At 39.7% G+C, this 25,398-nt stretch overlaps 1 protein-coding gene and 1 pseudogene across 1 annotated transcript; one reads left to right on the plus strand and one right to left on the minus strand.

The window, feature by feature from the left end:
• The window catches only part of LOC103227160 (olfactory receptor 2A14-like), a 150,155-nt pseudogene that overhangs the window by 105,692 nt on the left and 19,065 nt on the right, over window positions 1-25,398 (minus strand).
• Window positions 7,883-9,012, plus strand: OR2A1 (olfactory receptor family 2 subfamily A member 1). Its single transcript, XM_007983323.3, has one exon. It carries the CDS (start codon window positions 8,050-8,052, stop codon window positions 8,989-8,991), a length of 942 nt encoding a protein of 313 aa, XP_007981514.1. The 5' UTR covers window positions 7,883-8,049; the 3' UTR covers window positions 8,992-9,012.

Raw genomic sequence — 25,398 nt, forward strand, 5'->3', positions numbered from 1 at the left:
AGAGTTACCGGCCCTTCCTCACTCCTCTCATTGCCATAATAATGTTAAATATGTATTAGGTAGGATAAACAGCAACATGTAAACTCCCAAATCACAGTGATTTAACAAAAGAAAAGTTTACATCTTGCTCATGTAAAGTGCTAGGCAGGTATGAGAGACAGCCTTCCACAGAGTGATGCAGGGACCCAGGCACCTTCTCTCGCATGGTCCCACCATCCTAGGGCCTTGTGGGTCTTCACTTCCAGCCAGTGATGGGAAGGCCAAACATGGAGGCGGCATACCCTCCTCCTCCACGCATGCCCTCCTCCCACTGCAGCCCGGGAAGCTGCACAGGTCTCTTCTGCTTGTATACCTTTGATAAGAACATAACCCCACCTAAATGTAAAAGGGTTGGGAAGTGCAGTCCCATACTGGCAGTTAAGTCCAGAGACAATAGTGCAACGGAAGAAGACCCCACATCTTTTAAGGAATTTGTCTTAGTTAAGGTAACACTAGCAGCTGAAACAAATAAACCCTAAAAGTAAGTCCTTACAATTATTTCTCTTTTGTTCCCTGTTTCTAAGGATTTCAAATGAACTTCTGCCCTTTTAACTCACAATTATTCATGACATATAATAGAGAACATTAGCATTTTCACTCTCTCCTCATTCCATTTCTGTCATGCCATCCTGAAGACATATTTACCTATGTCTTGTCTGTTTCTCCCAACATTATTAGCTGCTCTTTTATAAAATATCTCTTATGATAATTTACTCTGTAAGGTGGCTAAATTCACCCATCTTATGTTAGCTTTTGTCTGTATTAGTCTCAAATGAACTCTGTGGTCAAATTCTACAAGTACTTTAAGCATAGAAGTTATAAATGTCCAGTGAAATCAAATGCCCAATGCTGGCAGATCATGTAAATGTTTCCATTCGTGTGCTGAGTTCTTTCATTCACTTTTGTGTCATTTTTACTCTCTTCAAGATAAGTTATTTCAGTTTAATTTTAACAGAATATGGACAATTTTGAGTTATAGTGATTAATATTCATGTTCCTAAAGGGTTTTGCCAAGTTTTTGTTTGTGTGACATTCCCAAATGTTATACTTACTTACTAATTATTTTCTATCTTTTTAATTTTTATACCCTCAAATGTGTGTTCATAACCAATGTTCCTAAGGTTTTGGTTATATAGAAATGGATTCTCTCAAGCTATTATTCACAGAACTTTCAGTTGACTACTTGCTCCCAAAAGGCAGTTTCCTGATTTCTGCATACCGGCATATCATGCAAACATCTGTAAGCATATCCATTTCTACTAAGATGCGACTGTTCTGTCTGTGTTATTTTCATCCGTATACTTTTGTTTTGTATATGTTTACTCTGACCATTTTTAGAAGCTAAAGCTGCTTCAACTTGATATGTGATAAAACATGTAATTTGAGGTGATGCGTTTCCTAAATTAGTTGGTTTGGCATCATAAAAACCTTATATTTAACTTGTTTTAGCTCACATTTTCTGTTTTCTACCTTAAAATGACTTTTTCTAACTGATGTTCACATGATGAGGAATATAGCAAAAAGCTCTAAAATTATTGTTTTCATAGGCTTGCTGTCATTCATATCAGTTGCACTTCACCAGGGTGTGGAAACAAAACTAAAGAAGAAAAGACTAATGCTTACGGATGGCCTGCTAGGCACTAGACTTTTCATATGATCAGGAGCATTTTTGTGTGTCCCCAAAGCAATTCACTGTGGACATATACAGCTGGAACACAGGTGAGCATGTTCTCACACCGTGATTACCTGTGCAAGATTTTCCTTGGGTTTATTCCATAACCCCAGCAGGTCAAAGACCACATTGTAATAAAGTCATTAGTTTGTAAATTGCATAATTGCTTAATGTAAAATTCATAATCCTCCTATGTCCAGTAGAAGAAAGAAATAGAAATAAACATGAGAATACCTTTGACCAGCAAATATCTCCACCCTCCAGGGAGAGGTAGTAGCTTCTAGGGAAGCCACCTTGGAGAGGGTCCTGTCTTCACCTGAAGTGGGCTCTGAATCCAGCACTCTTCCCCCTTCAGAATAAAGATTAGAAAATAATTCTAATACATGATCTACAGCGGTGGTTTGTGTCTTAGGAGACCCTCCCTTCAAGCAGGTTCTAATAAGCCCCACTGGGACACCTTGGCCCTTCCGTGGACTCCCCAATCTGCTCCGTGTCTCCCTCACCAGCTCCCCAAAGCATCTCCACACCTCAGAGGGTCACTTGGAATCAGCTAACTTTTCAGGCTCCTTTCTTCCCAGTTCTGCTGCAACACAAGGAACCCAGATTACATCAGGGAGAGGCTGCACTCCAGAGGTTCCCGCCAGGAGTTTATTCATTGTCACACTGTTCCTGCTTCCTGACAGGTTCACTTGAACCATCTGGAGATTGGGGAACAAGGGCAGTGCTAGGATTCATGAAATCCAAGCATTCCGGGACTGTAATGAGAGATGTTGTCTCAGAGGTGTGCTCTGTGGCTGTCTGTGTTTCTTAATTGTGCATCCTGCTGGGGTTAAGAATAGAAATAGAAGAAGACAATTGTCTTATCTCTCCTTCCCCAAGGAGGTGAGCATGCAGGAGGTTTCATTGCCCCAGCTCCTCCAGTGATCCCTCAGCTGTCAACCAGGCTGAGCCCATCAGAGAATAACACCTCCTTCTCTGAGGATTCTCATACATTTTCAATCAGAAACAGAAGCAAAGATTCTGCAGCTCCCACAGAAACTCCCAGAAACCTTCAGGTGCTTCACTCTTCTGAGATCCTTGAGTCCAAATGTGGGAGCTAACCAGGCTGCCTTTCTTTACTTTACCATGAATTCCTCCTAGACATGTTGTCTAGCTCCTACTCTTGGTTAACTCTCACATCCACTACAAACATTGGTAAGGAAATTCACTCCTCTCTAAATATGTGCTGATTATTTTTCTGTAATGGGGATAGTTTGAGGGAAAGTTCATGCTAACTTCTTTGAACATATTATCACAAATAATGTAAGTATATAGAGAATTAAGCTAATTTTGTTTTATATGATGGAGAAGTAACTGCATGAAAGCAACAAAGCTATAAACATTGATGCCAGATTTAAATAAAAAAAGAATACATCACTCACAAAATTAACATGTTGATTTCCACTGCTATAATCAAGACTATGAAAGCTTTAGAGGATCATGGTTTTAAGGGACTATTGTGAACCTTGAAGAGGCAATGCTTGTCAGGTTCATACAATCTTCAGGCTACTCAAGAAATTGTTAAAGACTGATGATAATTGATCTCAGCTATTGAGTGTTCACTGCACACCAGGAATGTGTTCAATGTATAACTCATATCATCTCAATTAATCTTCACAACCACCTCATAAAATAGTTACTATCACTTTTCCCCTTTTTTGAAAAAAAGGAAATAAGCTTGGAGAGGCTAAGATACACACTCAAGGTCATATAACTAATAAATGTGCATCTAAGCCCATGGCTCTTTAATTGCTATTTTTTTGTTTCTTTCAGTGTTTACTCTGCCTGAGAACCTGATTCACAGGAGAATGTGGAGAGCTCATTAATGTTTTGCTTTCTCATATTTAATCAAATTGATATCTAGTCAGTCAATAAATAATTATTGAACACCTACCATATTCCAGACACAATATAGAGTCAAATGTATTTCACCTTTTTAGTCACTTACTAGATCAATAAATCAAATGAATGAATGAATGCCTAAATATCTTTTTTTGGGTTTTTTTGTTGCTTGTTTGTTACCATCCTTGGACTGAATCTGGAATTTCTGGCTTGCTTAAATCTTGCCTACTATAATCGGTATACTTGAAAGACACTTCTATTTCTCCACCCCTCCCCCCACCCCATCGTTTCTTTCATTCTATGTGATACAAAGAAAATCTCATTTGTCAAAAAAGTGAAAGAATATACTAAAAATAAAATTAAATATAACCCAGTTGCAAACATAACATTCAGGCATTGTATGTTTTAAATGATATATATGTACAAGTTAGCCATTTAAACATTTGGCAAATTATTTTATGACTAACAAATTGTCCAACATCACCATGATTTCTATGTAAATATGTAAGACTGAAATCATTTCTTTGCACATGACCAAACCTGTCTACTTCAAAAAGTAAAACTTAAGATCTGATGAGCCGACAAACTCCTAATGAGTCACATGATATTCTTTAAATGAAAGCTATTTTTAAATCCTCAGGTCAAATAAAGTATTAGATGGTTTACTTCCAAGTAATAAGAATATTTGAGGCCAGGTGCAGTGGCTCATGTCTGTAATCCCAGCACTTTGGGAGGCTAAGGCAGGAGGATTGCTTGAGGCCAGTGGTTTGAGACCAGCCTGGACAACACAGTGAGACCCTATCTCTAAAAATAATGTTTTTTTAAAAAAGGTAGCCAGACATGGTAAAGCACACCTGTAATCCCAGCTACTGGGGAGGCTAGGTGGGAGGATCACCTGAACCTGGGGAGGTTGAGGTTGCAATGAACCATGATTGCGCCACTGCACTCCAGCCTAAGTGACAGGACGAGACCCTGTCGCAAAAAAAAAAAAAAAAAAAAAAAGACAAAGGAGGGTTATGAGTGTATTAGTTGTAACAAATATTCTTTTTTTCTTTTTCTTTTTTTTTGAGACAGGGTCTCACTCTATTGCCCAGACTGAAGAGCAATGGCTCTATCATAGCTCACTGCAACCTCAAACTCCTGGGCTCAAGCAACCTCCTGCCTCAGTCTCCCAAGCAGCTAGAACTACAGGCTTGTGCCACAATACCCAGCTACTTTTTTTGTTTCTGTTTTACTTTTTTTTGTTTTTAGAGACAGGGTTTCACTATGTTGCCCAGGCTGGTATTAAACTACTGGCTTCAAGCAATCCTCCTGCCTCAGCCTCCCAAAGTGCTGGGATTACAGGCATAAGCCACCGCACCTGGCCTCAAATATTTCTGATTCTTGAAAATAAACCATCTGATACTTTACTTGACCTGAAGATTTAAAAGTAGTTTTCATTTTAAGAATGTTGTGTGACTCATTAGAAAGGAGTTTGTCAGCTCATCAGATCTTAAGTTTTACCTTTTGAAGTAGACAGGTTTGGTCATGTGTAAAGAAATGATTTCAGTCTTACATTTAGAAACCATGGAGACATTGGTTAATTTATTAGTCGTCAAATAATTTGCCAAGTTTTTAAATGGCTAACTTGTACATATATCATTTAAAGCAAGCTTCTCCAACCTGTGGCCCATAGGCAGCTTTGAATGTGGCCCAACACAAATTCATAAATTTTCTTAAAACAATATATAATTTAAGTTCGCCAGCCATCATTAGTGTCAGTGTACTTTATGTGTGACTCAAGACAATTCTTCTTTCAACGTGGCCCAGGGAAGCCAAAAGATTGGACACCCCTGAAAGTATACACAATGCCTGAATGTTATGTTTGCAACTGGGTTATATTTGTTTATTTTTTTTAGCCTCTCCTTTCACTTTTGCCAACCCTTTGGTAAATTTAATCCATTTGAGTTTAAGTAAGATGTTCTTTGTATCATGCAGAATGAAAGAAACTATGGGGGAGGAAAAGAAAATAAGTGTCTTTCAGGTATTCAGATTATAGCAGACATTCCAGATTCAGTCCAAGGATGGTTAAAAAAGCTATTTATGCATTCATTCATTTATTCATTTGTATTTATTGATTAATTTGTTCACACAATAAGTATTTACTGTCAGATTACAAAAGTGAGAGCACCTTGTCCTTGTTCACAAGGAGTGTGTTAACAACCCAGTCCCTGTAAAAGAAATCAGGGTTTCAACCCACGTGGCAACTATCCTTAAAGAAGCTGAGGGTCTTCACTAAGCTCTCCTTTCTTCTTGACTCTCCATCCAGCTTTCAAAGAAATTCATACTTGTACATAGTGGACTTTTTTCTTTGTATAATCATTTGGGAAGTTACAAAAGGAAATAATGAAAGACTTAATAAAGAAATTAAGATTTTTATAAGATGTAGACTGGGTACATGGTTCATGCCTACAATCCCAGCATGATTGGGAGGCCAAGATGGGAGTAGCACTTGAACCCAAGAGTTTGAGACCAGCCTGGGCAACATAATAATACATAATAATACATTGTCTCTAAAAAAATATTTATTAAAAAAAATTAGCTAGGTATGGTGGCATGCACCTGTAATCCCAGCTACTTGGGAGGCTGAGGTGGGAGGATTGCTTGAGCCTGAGATGTCAAAACCCCAGTGAGCCGTAATCAGACCACTGCATTCCAGGGCAGGTGACATTTATTTATAAATAAATACACAAATAAAGATTTTTATGAGGTATAAATTCAAATGCATTTCACAACCAAATACTTTCATATGCTTTGCATATTTTCCAATTAAATGTAGAAGGTTGTCCTAGCGGAGTATTTTTTTTTTATAGAATCCTGAAAAAAATATATAAGCCTTGGTCATGTGCTATGAAGTTACAATATTCACTAGAATTTATTTGTGTCTTGCTGATAATAATCAATGATTTATTGATAATGCTTATAAGTATACAATCATTTGTTACCACTGGAAAAGAATCCAGTGGGGACGTTCTGCAGTGTTCCAATTAGATGATTTTTTAAACTTTCTTTAACTTTTAAGTTCAGGGGTACAAATGCAGTTTGTTACATAGGTAAATTTGTGTCTTGGGGGGCTTGTTGTACAAATTATCTCATCACCCAGATATTAAGCCTAGTACCCATTAGTTATTTTTCCTGGTCTTCTTCCTCCTGCCACCCTTTGCCCTCTGATAGGCCCCAGTGTGTGTTGTTCCCCTCTATGTGTCCATGTGTTCTCATCATTTAGCTCCTGCTTATATGTGAGAACATTAGGTATTTGGTTTTCTGTTCCTGCATTAGTTTGCTAAGGATAATGGTCTCCAGGTCCATCTATGTCCATCAAAGGACAAAAGCTCATTCCTTTTTATGGCTGCATAGTATGCCATGGTGTGCCATAGTATGCCATTAGCTCTTTGCAAAAAAGTAGTTTTAATTAGACACCTGTAAAGTATTTAGCAATTCTTATGTTGCTGAAACACAGCTAATTTTTTATGAATGGTCATTTCTGGTGTTTTTGAAAGACACTTCATTTTAATTTTTTCTCCATAGTTTCTTTTATTCTACATGGTAAAAAGAACATCTTACTTAAACTCAAATGGATTAAATGTACCAAAGGGTTGGCAAAACTGAAAGGAGAGACCAAAAAAGAAATGATATATAACCCAGTGGCAAACATAACATTCAGGCATTGTGAATGTTTTAAATGATATGTTTGTACAAACTAGCCCTGAAAAATCTAATATCTACAAATTGTATGAGTTGTTATTCAAAACCAGTTTTCGGTAAATCAGTAACTGTGCAACAATCAGTAGATTAACTGCCAAATCGCCAATTATCGGTTCCTATTTATGACTCATTGTAAAATAAAGATTGCAATTAGAACACATTTGTAGCACATCCATTAGTTCCTTCTCAGGAACCCAAACAATCACAATGTCATTAAAGTTGCTTTTTATCTTTCTGCTTCTTCTGTTATTATACAAACTGCTCCAGAGTACAAAGGTGGATTTCAGATGTTGAAAGCAAAACAGTTGATATTTCTACTGAGAAATTGGGATTACATCATCTTTTTTTCTAGGACCACCCTAATTTCCATATTTGGAGTTCTTCCATTACTGATTATTTCTACACTTCAGGAATTCTCTTAGTAATTTTTATATGTGCAGCTTCAAGACAATCCTTATTAGATGGTCATTTTACTTCCACTTTTGGTACGACACTCTTTCTTCCCATGATGTGTCAATGGCTCTATGTATCCTATCATTTGTGACACAATGCCTTCTATAACGCTGGATATTTACAATCGGTAATTAACTTAACGTGTAGCTAAATCACTCACGTTAAAAATTTATCTTTTAAAAATGACTACATTCATAAAATAATCTCTAGGTGTTTTTGACAATCTGGTCCTAAGCGATCTTTTTCTTTTTCACAGGGAAATGGGGGAAAATCAGACAATTGTCACAGAGTTCCTCCTACTGGGATTTCTCCTGGGCCCAAGGATTCAGATGCTCCTCTTTGGCCTCTTGTCCCTGTTCCATGTCTTCACCCTGCTGGGGAACGGGGCCATCCTGGGGCTCATCTCACTGGACTCCAGACTCCACACCCCCATGTACTTCTTCCTCTCACACCTGGCTGTCGTCGACATCGCTTATGCTTGCAACATGGTGCCCCAGATGCTGGTGAACCTCCTGCATCCAGCCAAGCCCATCTCCTTTGCTGGCTGCATGATGCAGACCTTTCTCTGTTTGACTTGTGGACATAGCGAATGTCTCCTGTTGGTGGTGATGTCCTACGATCGTTATGTGGCCATCTGCCACCCTCTCCGATATTCCATCATCGTGACCTGGAGAGTCTGCATCACCCTGGCCATCACTTCTTGGACATGTGGCTCCCTCCTGGCTCTGGTCCATGTGGTTCTCATCCTAAGACTGCCCTTCTGTGGGCCTTATGAAATCAACCACTTCTTCTGTGAAATCCTGTCTGTCCTCAGGCTGGCCTGTGCTGACACCTGGCTCAATCAGGTGATCATCTTTGCAGCCTGTGTGTTCTTCCTGGTGGGGCCACTCTGCCTGGTGCTGGTCTCCTACTCACACATCCTGATGGCCATCCTGAGGATCCAGTCTGGGGAGGGCCGCAGAAAGGCCTTCTCCACCTGCTCCTCCCACCTCTGTGTGGTGGGACTCTTCTTTGGCAGCGCCATCATCATGTACATGGCCCCCAAGTCCCGCCACCCTGAGGAGCTGCAGAAGGTACTTTTTCTATTTTACAGTTTTTTCAACCCAACACTGAATCCCCTGATTTACAGCCTGAGGAACGCAGAGGTCAAGGGCGCCCTGAGGAGAGCATTGTGCAAGGAAAGTCATTCCCAACTGGTGTGACATTTGAATCTCCAGCCTCAGTCATCTCCTGGAATATTGGTACCAATACCACCTAAGTTCACTACTCTTTATATCTGAAACTGAATGAACCAAGCAACTCTGCAAAGCATTCCTTTTTCCTGCCTGGGAAGTATTTAGTTTTTGATGCATTTGTTATACTTAACATTTTTTAATTTAACTGCTTATTGAGTTGAGAATGTTGGGGAAAGATTTAGTTTGTACACTGCTATGAGTCCAGAAGTTTAAAACAGACACCCCACCCATGACTTAGTCAGGTATGCTCCATAGTAGTGGAATAGCAGTTATTACCAGACAGAGTCATACCTATAAAGTTTTTTAAAATACAGCCACAGGCAGAGACTCCAGAACCCACGGATACTTCTGTCCATTTTCATCTTTATTTGGATGTTTCCCCTCAATTGTACTTCCTCTCTAAGTAGTAAATGTACCTAAAAGCCTACTTCAGCTTGGAAGGAAATTGATTTTTATAAAATCCTACAAAGTGTCTGACAATTTTTGTTGTCAGAGAGAGTGAATCCATAAACATTCAGCTGGCAATATGAAGCAATTACACAACAAAATCCACTTTCCAACCTGCCCTGAGATTGTGATGGTCATTTCTTTCTACTCTTCTCACCTCCTCCAGGGGACTGTCTATGATTCTCTCTGAATAAGCAAATGCTCTTCACTTAGAGGAAGTTAGTAAGTACCACCACACAACTTTTCACTGCTGGGGATGAATGGAAAGCCCCACACAGAGACAATTCAATGGAAAAAAGGGTTTTAATAATAACGTTAATATTTAGCATTATTATAAATTACTCTGTGCCATCCACTGCACATTGATAGGTACTTTATAGAGATAACCTCAGTTTATCACTATAGTCAATCCATTTCCCATTATTGTCCCATTTTATAGATGCAAACTTTAAGCAGATGGAAAACGTTAGACTCAAATCCAAACAATCTGGCTCCCAAGCCTTCTCTACTTAACCAGGACAATGTAGGGCTTTATTAGCAACATACCTAATGTAGGATATGTTAGGTGAATGTGGGTTTCTTCTCTGTCTAGAATGTGCCATGATGAGGCCAGGACAGTCAGAGATTATGTATGGAAGTCTTCTTATCCTGTTTGACAAGTCCTATGGCCATGGCTGCAAAAGAGATTAAGAGATTCAGAGGAACACAGAACACAGAGAGGGTGGGAGTGGAGGTTGTTCTCAATGAGATGAGAGAGTTAGTTTAAAACTGTACTTGGTTCTGGGTGGTGAGATCCAGAACAAAGACATCTCTAGTTCACATACAACACTCACATGCTCATGCATATGCACATGCACGCACACACACACACACACACACACACTGAGTGCTTGGTGAAGCACTATTCCAAGAACCTTACAAGTAAGAGCTCTTTACGTCCTCATAAAAACCCTGAGGTAGAGACTATTACTACTATTTTTAGGGGAGAAAACAGAGCTACAGAGAGATTATATAATTTAACCAATGCTCCCAGCTAATAAGTACCTAGTCCAGAATCAAACTTAGGCAATATGACTGCTGAACCCATAATCATAACCATTATATAAGCAATTACACAATAAAATCCACTTTCCAACCTGCCCTGAGATTGTGATGGTCATTTGTTTCTACTCTTCTCACCTCCTCCAGGGGACTGTCTATGATTCTCTCTGAATAAGCAAATGCTCTTCACTTAGAGGAAGTTAGTAAGTACCACCACACAAATCAAAGAGATCATGAAATTTCCAAAGATGAAGAGGAGGAGAGATGAAAAGCAATTTTCAATCTCTAGCCAAAGATAGGCATTAGGCTCCAGACAGAAAAGTACTCAAAGCTGGAAAAAACAAACAAACAAACAAACACACTAGCTTTTTTTATACTGGTGCATGAAATGATACGAGGTAGCAAGAAGGGACTGTGACTCCAAGGGTCAGAGATGGAGGAGGAGCCTCTTGACGGTCAGGATGGTGAAACCAAAAACAATGGATAAATGAGGTTGACATTGCAGTTTTAAGTTGATGGTTCATCAGTTGAAGAACATTAGAAAGTGTTTTTGTAAATTATCTAGCCGGGCATGGCGACATGTGCCTGCAGCCCCAGCTATTGGGGAGGCTGAGGTAAGAGGACCACTTGAGCCCAGGATTTTGAGGCTTCAGTGAGTCACAATCGCACCACTGCCTTCCAACCTGGGTGACAGAGTGAGACTTTGTCTCCAATAATAATAATAATAATAAGTAAATAATTAATTAATTTTTTAAAAATTACCCAAACTGGATATACCATTTGTAATTCCACTGCTGCCAAACAGTTTTTAAACAGTTGTTTAGTTTCATGGCAGATGCTGCGTATTGCGATGGAACCAACACTGGGAAGGGATACATTCAAGTGGCAGGACGAAGGTGAAGAGCTCTAATACCAGGGATAGGTTTCAAGGGATGAATGCTCCCCTGGTAACAGAGGAGCGGCAGGAAATCATGGTGTGCAGAAACCATGCTCAGGCAGTTGCCTGTGTGGACCCTAAATTCTGTGTGTGCACTCCTCTCTTAGGATTGGCCCAGGCATCCAGGAAGCCCACGATACTGCCTACCCCTTAAATACACAAGGTGCGTACCAGAGGCCCTGGTTCTAGTTCCAGGTGTATCATTTGCTAGCTGTGTTTTTTTGCAGAGAACTCCCTTAAACTGCCTGAGCTTCAGTCCTTCATCTGAAAATTATGCATATGGAAGCTGTTTAGCACACCCCAGAGTGCCACTGAAAACCAAAAGCAAAATGCAAATGGACACTTTTTTTTTTTGAAGTCTTAAAAGTGCTATGTGAACATAAGATAAACTGTTACTATTACCATGCTGTCAGAAGTTATTTTAATCCTGTCAGGGTTGCTAAACTTTCTGATCTGGAACCAAAATTTCTCTTCAAATAGGAAGAGCATTGGTGCTGGTAGGTCACCTACGCCTGGCTTCCCCATGTCTCCCCTAGAGGCACAGAAGGCCACTCAGTCTTGGAGGGCACAGCCAGACCAGGAGCACGAGCTACGGCCCAGACTCAGGGCACCTCTGTGCGTCAGCTGGCAAAGACTCCCGGGGAGCCTCTATCTCTTTGAATCTGTTCCCAGCCTGTTCACTTGGAAAAAACAGGAGACTTCTCCCAAAGTCAAGGAATTCAGATTTTGGTTTTGGTTTCCAACTTTTTGTAATCCTCAACCTGGGATTCACAGTACATGTCTCGATTTTGTTTCATTCATCTCTTCACAAAAGGAAGGACAAGCATTGGTTCATCTCTTTACACCTGTACATTCCTAGCACAGAGTGAGTACTCACAAAAAAATAAGGAATATATAGAGGACACTTGAGCTATCTGTTGACTATGTCCGTTGACCCCATTTCCAAATTTTCAGTGTTGAGCCATCTTCTGATTTCTAACCTTCTTTAAATCCCTCTAATTTTAGGTTATAGTACAGTAGAAATTTAATTGTACCTGATGATGATTGAGCACTTACTATGTGGTCAGCACTGTATAAAATGCTTTAGTATAATTCTTACATCAAATCTGTGGAGTAGGTACTAATACTATCCTAACATTAAATGGGGAAAATAAAGTTTAGTGAAATTAATTAATTTATGCAAGGTCGCCAAATCATTCAGTGGTAGAAACATGACTCAAGACCAGGCAGTCTGGCTGCAAATAAACTCTGAGCCACTCTCTTGTAGAGGACCTCCTGATACTCATCTGCTGAATGGTTGGCAACAGGTCTGTTCATAGTAGACACTCAATAAACTTTGACTAAATGAACAAATGAGTGGTCACTGCGTTCAAATTTCTACTCACATCATATAGGCCTAGGGATGAGTTACCCTTTATTTTATTTACTTATTTATTTATTTATTTATTTATTCGAGATGGAGTCTCGCTCTGTCGCCCAGTCTGGAGTACAGTGGCACGATCTTGGCTCACTGCAATTTCTGTCTCCCAGGTTTAAGTGATTCTCCTGCCTCAGCCTCCCGAGTAGTCGGGACTACAGGCATGCGCCACCACACCGGCTAATTTTGTATTTTTAGTGGAGAGGGCATTTCACCATGTTGGTCAGGCTGGTCTCAAACTCCTGACCTCAGGTGATCCACCCACCTCAGCCTCCCAAAGTGCTGGGATTACAGGCATGAGCCACTGCGCCCGGCCTATTTTTTTTAAGTTGAATATCTTGTGCATTTGATTTGTCCAATTCGTCCTTTTAGCATATTCTTATGCAGTAGATATTAACAATCAAGAACGTCCTATTGCTCTAGGATCACAGAGGAGAAAAGAAACAATTTAGGGTTGCAATTTAGCACTTACTATAAAAAATGATGGGAACTCTATTTATGTTTTATCATAGGAGTCCATGGCCATTGTCTTATCACAAGTGTGCCAAATGACTGAACCTGTGACTCCAGAAGGCCAGGATGGTACTGGTGCTACACAGGAAGTCATGTTAGGGGCTGCTCTTGAAAACTCTGGCAAGAGGGTGGAGACAACTGTAGGCAGTAACTACTGGGAATGATAGGGATGGGAATTTGTGTGTTGTGGTCAGTTTCCTTGCTGCCTGAAATTGGCACCTGCAGCATCTTTGGCATGTGGACCAGGGATTGCCAACTGCCGACCTGTAGGACTGGTGTTTGCTGTCTGCTGTGAGTGTAGAGTATCGTTGTTAAATACAGGTCCGTGAGAATAGACAAAAAGGAAAGACATTTGGAATGCTGTCTCACTGGACTTCACAGCTCTGATGTTTTCGCAACCAGCAGAGAAGTGTCTTACATCCCTTGCTTTCTTCATAAATTTAAAATAGCATTGGCTCATTTTTATCTGTGTTTTTCAAACCTGTGTTTCTATGTTTTTAATTTTTGAAATCATGTTGTGCCAAAAGAAGAAGTGAACCCTTGAACACAGTATGATTTGGTCAACAGAATACTGGCTAGGCATGAGAATGTCTGAGCTCTCACGGCAATTCTCCCACTTACTGTGTGACCTTAGAAAAGTTGCTTAACTCCTCTGGGCTTCAATTTCCAGACCTATAAAATAAAGAATTGAACTAGACAAATTTTAAGGTCCCCTTTTGCTTTCTAATTCCTATCTTTATTAGTTTCTTCACATTTCATATTAATTTGGATTTTCATTTTTGTCAAAGGAGTATAAAACAAATTCCATACAGAGAAAATGAAATGCACTTCTGAGGCTAACTGAATCTCTTAGACCTTAAATATAGTAGAACCCCAAAAATACGTACTGGCCAGGCACAATGGCTTGTGCCTGTAATCCCAGCACTTTGGGAGGCCGAGGCGGGAGGATCACTTGAGGCCAGGAGTTTGAGACCAGCATGGTGAATAGGATGAACCTTTTCTCTACTAAAAATACAAAAACCAGCCAGGCATGGTGGCATGCGCTTGTAATTCCAGCTACTTGGGAGGCTGGGGCATGAGAATCGCTTGATCCTGGAAGGAAGAGGTTGCAGTGAGCCAAGATCATGCCACTGCACTCCAGCCTGGGCGACAGAGGGAGACTCTGTCTCAAAAAAGGAAAAAAAAAAAAAAATAGTATATACGGAATTAATTAATTAGTTGACGATTTTAGTGCATTGGGAAATAGAAATTTCTAAGACTGGCTAAAAGTTAATGAAATGCCCACCTTAAGGAAAGAATATTACTAGGACTTTTATTGGGAATGGTTCTAGGAACTAGACTAAAACATAAATGTCTAGTGTTGTACCCATATTACCCATATTGTAGATATACTTTTAAGAGCTAGTATTTGTTGAGAGCTTATTAAATGCCAGGCATTTTGCTAAGGTACATGCATCATTATCCTGTCTCAACTTCATAACAATTCTATGAGTTAGTACTTTTATTATTATTATTTTTACAAAAGAAGAGATAGAGGTACAGAGATGGTAAGAAACTTTTCTATGGTCACACGGCAAGTATCTGACATAACCTGGACCCTAATCCAGGTCAGCCTGACTCCATAACTACTGGGCCATAAGGCCTCCCTCTATCCTGGACTTAGAGGATGTATATCTGTGAATAGTTAAGTAAGGATCAAGAAAATCAGCCTTGAAACCTATCGTACAACTTGGTGAGGATAGTAAATAACATATATTGTATTGTGAAAAATGTTGAGAGAGTAGATTTTAAGTGTTCTCACCACAAAAATGACAAGTATGTTAGATAATTCATATGATAATTTGCCCAATTTAGCCATTTCACAATGTACATACATTTCAAAACATCATTTTATACATGGTAAATCTATACCATTTTGTCAATTAAAAAAATAAAACTATTATTTTACTTAATTTTATTTATTTACTTATTTTTGAGATGGAGTTTTGCTCTTGTCGCCCAGGCTGGAGTGCAATGGCACAATCTCGGCTCACTGCAACATCCACCTCCCGATTCAAGCGATTCTCCTGCCTCAGGCTCCTGAGTAGCTGGAATTACGGGTGGCCACCGCTATGCCCGGCTAGTTTTTTGCATTTTTAATAGAGTCAGGGTTTCACCATGTTGGCCAGGCTGGTCTTGAATGCCTGACCTCAGGTGATCCACCCGCCTCAGCCTCCCAAAGTGCTGGGATTATAGGCATGAGCCACTGTACCCGGCCAAAAAAAAATAAAATGTTTAAAAAGTCCACCATCTTTACCACACACAAAGAAAAGAAAATCAGCTTTAAGAAAACGATAAAAATATAGCTAATGTAGTCCCCAATATATATAATAAGCAAAATAGTAATATACAAACTAGTTTTTTATTGGAAAAAAATACATAGATGCAAGTAGAGACAAATAAACTACTTACAGTAGAACAAGTGACAGACAATAATAAATATAATGAAAGATGTATAGCTCCTCTAGTAAGTAATAAATTTTAAAGCACAAGATACCATTTTTCGCCCATTAGATGGACAAAAATTAAAAGATGGATATTTTCTAGCATCACTAAGCATGTAGGCAAGGGGATATTTCCCCACGGTCTTAATAGATTTGGGGGAAATGTGGTCATGTCTCTTCAACAACTAAATTATTTGTTTTGATTTTTCAGAGACAGGGTTTCACTCTGTTGCCCAGGCTGGAGTACAGTGAGCTCAAAGTATCCTCTGACCTCAGCCTCCCGAGTAGCTGGAACTACAGGTGCAAGCCATCATGCCTGGCTAATTTTGTTGTTGTTGTTTAGTAGAGATGGGGTCTCACTATATTCCTTAGCCTGGTATTGAATTCCTGGGCTAAAGCGATCCTCCCTCCTCAGTCTCCCAAAGTGCTGGGATTACAGGCATGAGCCACTGTGTCCGGCCTCAAAAAATAAAATGTGCATGCCTTTTGGTGCAGCAATTCCAATTCTAAGAACATATCCTACAGAAATATTCCCATATGCATAAATATATACATGTAAATATATTTTAAGCAGAAGCAATATTTGTAATATTGATAAATAACCTAATATCAATAGTGAGGTTATTAAATAAAACATTGCAATTATATATAATGAAACATTATGCAACTCTTGATATAAGTAAGTTTTATTAGTATATTAACATCTAATTACATATTAATGTACTGTTAACATATAAACTAATATTACCATAAGCAAAATTTTCATAAAATGTGAAGTGAGGAAACAAAGTATATCGATATTGTGCTTTCTCATTCACTTAAAAACCTATAGATACGTGTATGTATGAGAATATATACATAGACGTATACTAAAGCATGGGAAAGTGTTTAAAATAATACACATTAAAGAGTTAAAGAAGAGACCTCTCAAAATGTAGACTGAACCATGGGAAAGAATATTGCATTATTTGAAAATTTTACAGTAAACCAATGCTCATTCCTTGTTCAGAGGAGGTTTTCCTGACCAGCAGACATCATGCCATTAATTGGTGATTCCAGGACCCAGGGTCCTTACACCTCATGGATCTACCATCATTTCCACATGGTTCCCATGATCGTCATGTGTGTTGGAAGAAAAAGCATGAAAGTTTCAGTGACCTGGCCCAAATGTGGACTCTTCATTTCTGCTCACTTCCCATTGGCTAAAACTTGGTCACCATGGCCATAAAAAATGCAAGTGATTCTGAGAAATGTGGTCCATGTACCCAGACATAGGAGGAACAATTCTGATAACCATCTAGCAGCCTGTGCCACAGGGAATCAGAGGTTCTGAGTTTCTAGCTCTCTGCCTCTTCAGGACAATAGTAAAACTCAAAAGAAGTGGAGGGACCAAGAGACTTGAGCCTTCTCCACAGATCTCCATCATCAGCACCTCCATATATTTTTTTTTCATTTTTATCTCAATATTTCAATTTTATCTGAATTCAATTTTGTCTGAATTTTTCAAATTTTATCAGACAACAGTTTTTTTTTTTTCAATTTTATCTGAAATACAATCCAAAGAGAGCTTCACGACAAATCCCCTAGCCCTCATTTCCGTACAAAAATTCTGAAACTGCTACTGCCCTGATTACCTTCTGAGGGACCCAGACAAAGTCGACCGTGAACCATCAAGTCTCAAGATGTCGGGAAATTCTATAAACCTGGGTTCAGGTGTGCCATGATCAGCCTTATCCTTATTTTGCTTCCCTGTCCATAAAATGGTGATAAGACACCACCCCATCTATTTCAAGGAAATGTGAGCTTCACAAAAGGTAATATACACAGCACTTTGTAAACTGAAAAGAAGCACTAAAAGTTATTCTTAATCATAAAGCATTGAGATCCATCTATTCTCTTCTCTCATCTTTGTTTTCTCCTTCCTTACTTCCTCTATGTATTATTTACCTGATCTCTTATAAAAGAGGTAAATAATATACACCTACTATGCACTCACAAATACTTAAAATGTTTTAAAAATTTTAATGTGGTATCTTAAACTAAAACCCACTACAATTTAGTCCCAGGTAAGAGAGTTCTAGGGAAGAGCGAAACAAGGACATATGAACAAAAGGTAATACTGGGCAAAAGGATTAGATTTGAGGTAGCCAAATCAGACAGGTGTATGATCCTTTCTTCTCAAAAAGTGGGTTGTGATAGATCAGCCATTCCATGCTTTAAGGGGGTAGAGAGAACAAAAAGGCTGAATTTCCAGCTATCCAAAATGTGGTTCCCATGGTGCTTGCATTGAACTGGAAGAGAAGAAAGGAAGTGATGACTAAGGTGGATGAAAGGCCAGGTGCTGTGGCTCATGCCTGCAATCCCAGCACTTTGGGAGGCTGAGGCGGGTGGATCACTTGAGGGCAGGACTTTGAGACCAGCCTCGCCAACATGGTGAAACCCCATCTCTACTAAAAATACAAAACTTAGCGGGCATCATGGTGCATGCCTGTAATACCAGCTACTTGGGGGGCTAAGGCAGAAGAATCGCTTGAACCCAGGAGGCAGAGGTTGCAGTGAGCCAAGATTGCACTACTGTACTCCAGCCTGGGTGGCAGAGGAGACCCGGTCTCAAAAATAAATAAATAAATAAAATTAGGTAAATGAAGGGTTAAAATACTAAGTAATGAGCTCTTCTGGCATGCAGAAGACATCTAGCACTCCATGCCTGGGTGGCTCAACCCATCCCCATCAGATATGGCAGAACAAAATGTTAGCGTGGGGGCAGTGAAATCAGTTAGCAGGCTGTAGCAATACCACTGATAGAATAATATGACCTCAGAAGCTATATGCCCTTTTTTGAAGCCAACCACTGTCTAGCAGGATTTTGGAGGCACTCAAAGTCTTACAATTATCTCTCCCTCCTGCCTTCAGATATTCAGAATGTCTTTAGCAAGACAATCTTGTTTCACAATCACAGATAAACTTCCCATGCCGATGTATATGTTCATATAGATAGGTTGTGACTAGCAGATAATAAGGGTCCTGTTTTGATAAGACTTCGAGTCCTAGATACCTGAAGAGGGTGTGGAGGAAGGGAGGCTAGGGCTCCCCCAACAATTTCATCTATTTTAAGCCTTATCACTTCTGAAACCTGTAATCATACCAGATTTTTAGTTGTCATTTAGGTCTCTGAAACCTGCCAGGAGCTTTTCTTAATACAAAAAAATAAATAAATAAATGTCTACTAAGTTCCACCAATACAGGACTGACTTAAGTAAAGACCAGTATCTTCATACAATGGAATACCATAAAATTATCAACAAACAGTACATAGTATGGATGGTCTCTAGATCTTACATCGAAAAATCTCCCAAGACCCATTCAGAAAAGCAAGAAAAAAGGAAGGGGGTGGATAAACTCTATCTGGAGGTGCTTACATATGCATTAAGAGGAATACAGAAGAAACTAAGAAGAGAGAGGTTGAAAATAGGGAAGATGGTGACAAGCAGGGGCATATCTAGGCCTGAAGCTTATACAATTTGGGGCAGCTTCTTTAAGAAAAAGAATGTGAAGGTATGAGTACAATATTAGTTCAGAGCTTTGTAAGGGACTCTTGGACGGGTTCTAAGCTTAAGCTTTGCTAGCTTCATGGTAAATCCACTACTGGGGACAAGTAGGAAAGGGAGAATATTTTTAAAAATTTTTGAAAGCTGATTGAAATCTGAGTCATTTATATCTATTCATAAAACTTAATTTTAAAAAATCAATGTATTTGCCAAAATAGCTCTGGAGAAAGAGAACTGACTAGGTGACCAGGCCTCATGAAAAATATGGGTTCCTATAACCAAATTCATAAAAGGAACATTGCAAAAATGACAACAGTAACCACTGAAATATGATATTTCACCAATTACATTAGGAAAGTTAAAAAGTTTTAAAGGCTGGGTGTGGTGGCTCATGCCTGTAATCTCAGCACTTTGGGAGGCTAAGGTGGGAGGATCACCTGAGCCCAGGAGTTCAAGACTACCTTGGGCAACATGAGGAAACTCTGTCTACAAAAAGTAAAAAATTAGCCATGCATAGTGGTGAATTCCTGTGGGAGGCTGAGATGGGAGGATTACTTGAGCCTGGGAAGTCGAGGCTGCAGTGAGCTGTAATCACGCCATTGCACTCCAGCCTGGGCAACAAAGTGAGACTCCGTCTCAGAAAAAAAAAAAAAAAAAAGTTTTAAAAACGCACAGTTAGTGAGGGCATGGACTGTCATACATTGCTGTAATTTGGTATAAATGACCTCCATGAAGAACAGTTTGCCAAAGTCTCCCACAATTACAAATGCACCATTTGACACAGCAATTCTACTTCCAGGAATACATTCCACAGGTAGACTAGCATGTGTGCTACGCAACAGATGTAAAGGTTATTCACTGCAGCATTGTTTGTACTACCAAACTACTGGGAAAAATGTCAACAGGAGACTACACCCACTCAATAAAATCTTGTACAGCTGAAAAATAAATAAGGAAGCTCTTTATGTGCTCATATAGAACAATCTTCAACCTATATTTTTAAGTGAAAATGCAAGTTTTGAAATATTCTGTGGACTATCATTGATGTAATATATTTCTGGTAAGGGCAAAATATTTTTGGAAGCATTTCACAAACAACTTGTAATACTGGGGCCTTGAGAGAAGATAATCGGATAGCTGGGAAACGTGTAGAGGGAAACATTTACTTCTGTGCTTTTAGCTTTTGAAGGATATCAATGTGTAACTTTTTCAAAATATGTTTTGAAGATAAACACAGATCTTTAATATTTGCAAAATTCACACCAGCCCTAAATTCTAATCAAGCCTGAGACTATTCAGAGGGGTGCCTAGTGAAGCCCCAAACCTTCACATCAATTCCACGTTTGATGCAGATCAAACTAGGGATAAGAAAGGTTGAGAACATTGGGCATTTTTTCCCCTCCACTGGAGGGTATACTACTTACATTAAAAAGATGGATTATTTATTAAATGATTCAATGATTTCATGATTCTAAATAAAACCTTTTCCAGGGACTTTTTTTTTTTTCTTTTTTCTTTTTTTTTTTTTTTTTTTTGAGATAGGGTCTCACTCTGTCACCCAGGCTGGACTGTAGGGGTGCGTTTATAGTTCATTACAACCTCAAACACCTGGGCTCAAGTGATCCTCCTGTCTTAGCCTCTGTTTCAGTTCTTCTGTAAGCTCCCAATCCAATGCTTTAGATTCTCAATAATGAAGGGACCTCCTTTTCCCAAGCCCTGTCTCAATGAACTCTATCAAGAAGAGAGGTGTCTGATTCGCCAGAGGAGACAGAAAAGAACACTGGTACCCAGTGAGTGTTCTGTATTTAGAAGGCAAGATCCCTTGGGACACGGTTAAAATCCAAACCTGAGGACACACATTCTAAAAGAAATGAGTCTGAGATGGGAAGAATATTGGATCCTAAGTATGGTAATTATTCTAAAAAGAAGAAAGTTGCCACTGCCAGCCTGGGCAACATAGAGAGACCCCATCTCTACAAAAAATTAGCTGGGTATAGTAGCACACTATGCTACTCGGGAGGCTGATGCAGGAGAATTACTTGAGCCTGGGACTTTGAGACTGTAGTGAGCTATGATCACACCACTGCACTCCAGCCTGGGTGACAGAGTAAGACCCTACCTCAGAAGTCAAACAGAAAGAAAGCTACAGGTGGTGAAGAATGCTAACTCCACCCTCATACAATTAGAATATATGAGAAGTCTTTTGCTACTAATAGATTGTGCATTCCAAGAGTGATTTAGAGCTACGAAGGCATATCAAGATTTACTTTTTTTTAAGATGACTAAAATTTTCAGAGCAAGCTTGTGATCTGATGCATTTATTTCCACAAGATGGTGCTATAGCTTCTGCTAAGTACAAAACTCACATTTCCTTTAGGAACTAGAAATACAAAATACATTTCTAATTGAGAACCAAATCTGCATGCGCTCTGGCGAGTCTGTTAAAGAAACACATTGTGCAAAAACGTCCTGGTGGAGGTGGAGGTTGATTTGGGCCTAAAGGGTGAAGATTGTTCCAGGTAATAATACCTTCCACCACTTCCACACATACCTGAGTTGATGTCTCAAGGCTTCATGCAGCCTTCAGCTTCCTCTTTGTCCAAAATGCTGCTCCTCCTACTATCAGGTGTGTGTGTGTGCGCGCGTGTGTGTGTGTGTGTGTGTGTGTGTGTGTGTGTGTGTGTGTCAGACATGGGATTGAGGAGTGGCCCAGAGCCCCCACCACCATAGAAATGCAGCTCCCACGGCCACCCACACTTCCACCCAGGGGAGATCAAGCCTCGCCCCTTCAATAGAGCCTTTCCTTGCCACTCTGTCCCATGTGAATCACACCTGCCTAGGGGTACAAGTAATAATGCAACAGAATGTTTTAGAATACCATTTTTCTATTTCCATCTAAGTGTGCCAAGTTTCGGCAGGGGGGCAGAGTCCATTTTACAGCCCACAGCAATGAGGATCCTACCTTGAATTTATTCAGTGATGCTATCACAAACACTGGCAATCTCAAGTAAGTATTCAGTCACCTTGGCTGGCAGCCCAGGTGACTGGGAGGATGCTGGCCCTGGTTGGCCACTACTTGGACCTAGAAATATGCTAAGTCATCACCTCTTTGGAGTTGTTTGATCACCTCTAACAGGATAGGATTAAACTGTCCTGATTTTTCTTAATGTCTTGTTTTAATGACTTTAACATCTTCGGTATCCCTCTCCTGACAGTCATAGAGGTGGGAACATTTGTATCACAAGGAAAATAGAAGGATGTTCCTGCTGAAATGAATGGCACCTCCCTTCCTATTCATCTTTATTCTTAAAAAAAAAAAATTTGGCCGGGCATGGTGGCTTACGCCTGTAATCCCAACACTTTGGGAGGCCAAGGTGGGTGGATCATTTGAGATCAGGAGTTGGAGATCAGTCTGACCAACATGGTGAAACACCACCTCTACTAAAATCACAAAAATTAGCCGGGAGTGGTGGCGGGCACCTATAGTCCCAGCTACTCAGGAGGCTGAGACAGGAGAATCGCTTGAACCGGGGAGGTGGAGGTTGCAGTGAGCTGAGATCACACCACTGCACTCCAGCCTGGGTGACAGAGCGAGACTCCTTCTGAAAAAGAAAAAAATTTTTTTTTAAATAGAGATGGGGTCTCACTATGTTTCCCAAGCTGGTCTTGAATTCCTGGGTTCAAGCGATCCTTCCGGCCTCCACCTCCCAAAGTGCCGGGATTACAGGCGTGAGCCACTACGCTGGCCTCATCTTTATTCTTGTCTCCATTTTTCTCTATTCTATTCTGTGTCTCTGTGCCTTGGCGGTCAAAAATGTGACAGAGCTATACAGTCAGTCCTCCTCATCCACAGGATCCACATCGTAGCTTCAACCAACAATGGATCAAAAATATTCAGGAAAAAAAATGGATGGCTGTGTCTGTACTGAAAATGTACAGGCTTTTTTTCTTGTTATTGTTCCCGAAACAACACAGTATAATGACTATTTTCATAGGATTTACATTGTAGTAGGTATTAATCTAGAGATGTCTTAAAGTATACAGGAGGATGTGCATAGGTTATAGGCAAAGACTAAGCCATTTTATGTCAGAGACTTGAGCATCTGGGGATTTTGGTATCTGTGAGGGGTGGGAAGGGTCCTTGGAATCAATCTCCTAGGATGACTGGACATGGTGGATCACTCCTGCTCTCTTTTGCTACCATATCCTCTCCACTGCCACAGAGGTAACAGCAGGGTAAGTGGAAGCCTAGGGCCACAGAGACAACAGGGTACTCTGGGCTCACCATCAAGAGTAAAGGAGGAAACCTGTTGAGCTGCTCTAGGAGTAGAGGCTGCCTTTTGGAAGATGAGTGGATAACATGGATTAGGATGGAAGAGAATACTCATACCTAAGAACAATCACTGACTGGGGACTTTGACAGTGGATGGAAAACCTCAAGAAATAGGCATCAAGGACGTGAGATGAGGGATGAGGCCAAAGACTTTCTATCAGCAAAAAGGAAGGACAGAGTTAGGCCAAACTAAGGACATTTCTGTGTTCAAAATAAATAGCATGCTATTATTGGGTTTGTCAAAATAAATAGCATGCTGTTATTATGTCTATCAGAAGAAGAATACACAAAGACACAACTTACTTACTTATACATACTTATAACTTATTTATACAACTTACCTACTATGTCTATCAAAAGAATACACAAAGATACAATTTATTCTTTGAATAGCAGCAGATTTTAGTCTAAAATAGATAAGATACAAAAAAAATATGTAACGTGTATTTTCTAGCTTCTCCCAAATAGAAAAAAAATAAAATATATACGTATAAAATGATTAAAAAAAAATATTTGGCTTTAAGCCCTCATCACAGGAATTCTTGGAACCCTCTCTCTTCTAACCGATGTAAGACGCAGTATAAACATCTTCGTATGTGTCAGTATGTATTTGTGTGTTTTGGGTTCTCATCTGATACCAAAAAGAGTACAATATTACTCATAAATATATACACAGAGACACACACATTTAATAAAATAAATTCAAGACAGATTTTAAAATAGGGCAATAAAAAAATAAGAACGGAAGGTATAAAAGTTCACAAAATATACTTCACAATACATCTTTGAAAGGCAGGTTACAATTTTGCTATTCAATTCTATTCTCCAATTCAGAAGGGAAGTGTGAGCGGTATAAATTTTCCTCAGACTAGCCTTGCTTTCTCAGTTTATTCTAGAACTTATGCTAATACAACTTGTTGTTCAGATGCAATTTTCATAACCTTCTAACTTGAGAAAACAGAAGCACCATCTTCAAGGATAAAAGTCAGTTGAAATTCAGTTTCCCACTCAAATATACTTCCCACCAATAATTACCTAATGTCCTACAATTCACTGGGTGTGGGAATTTCTACTCTCTCCTATCTCAGGGTTAGTTTGATGCCTACCTGCAGTTTTCTTTCAGAGGTTAAAGGGTAATGACTGCCTCCCTTTACTGAACAATCTTAACTTGGATATTCTGGGGACTCATTTGTTTCTTATATAAAACCAAACCTTGACAGATGACCTTGATATGCAGTGAGTAGTGGAATTAGTGAGTCCCTAATTTTTGCAATGAATAGCACCCCCCAAATGCCATAAAAAGTTAGAGATGAAATAGAAAGGAGAACAAAGACAAGGGTGATTGTATTAGTCCATTTTCACACTGCTGAAAAAGACATACCCGAGACTGGGGAGAAAAAGAGGTTTGATTGGACTTACAGTTGCATGTGGCTGGGGAGGACTCAGAATCACGGTAGGAGGCAAAAGGCACTTCTTACATGGCAGCGGCAAGAGAAAATGAGAGAGAAGCAAAAGCAGAAACCCCTGATAAACCCATGAGATCTCCTAAGACTTATTCACTATCACAAGAATAGCATGGGAAAGGCCGGCCCCCATGATTCAATTACCTCCCCCTGGGTCCCTCCCACAACACCTGGGAATTCTGGGAGATAACG

Source organism: Chlorocebus sabaeus, chromosome 21 (assembly GCF_047675955.1).
Source record: "Chlorocebus sabaeus isolate Y175 chromosome 21, mChlSab1.0.hap1, whole genome shotgun sequence".
NCBI lineage: Eukaryota > Metazoa > Chordata > Mammalia > Primates > Cercopithecidae > Chlorocebus > Chlorocebus sabaeus.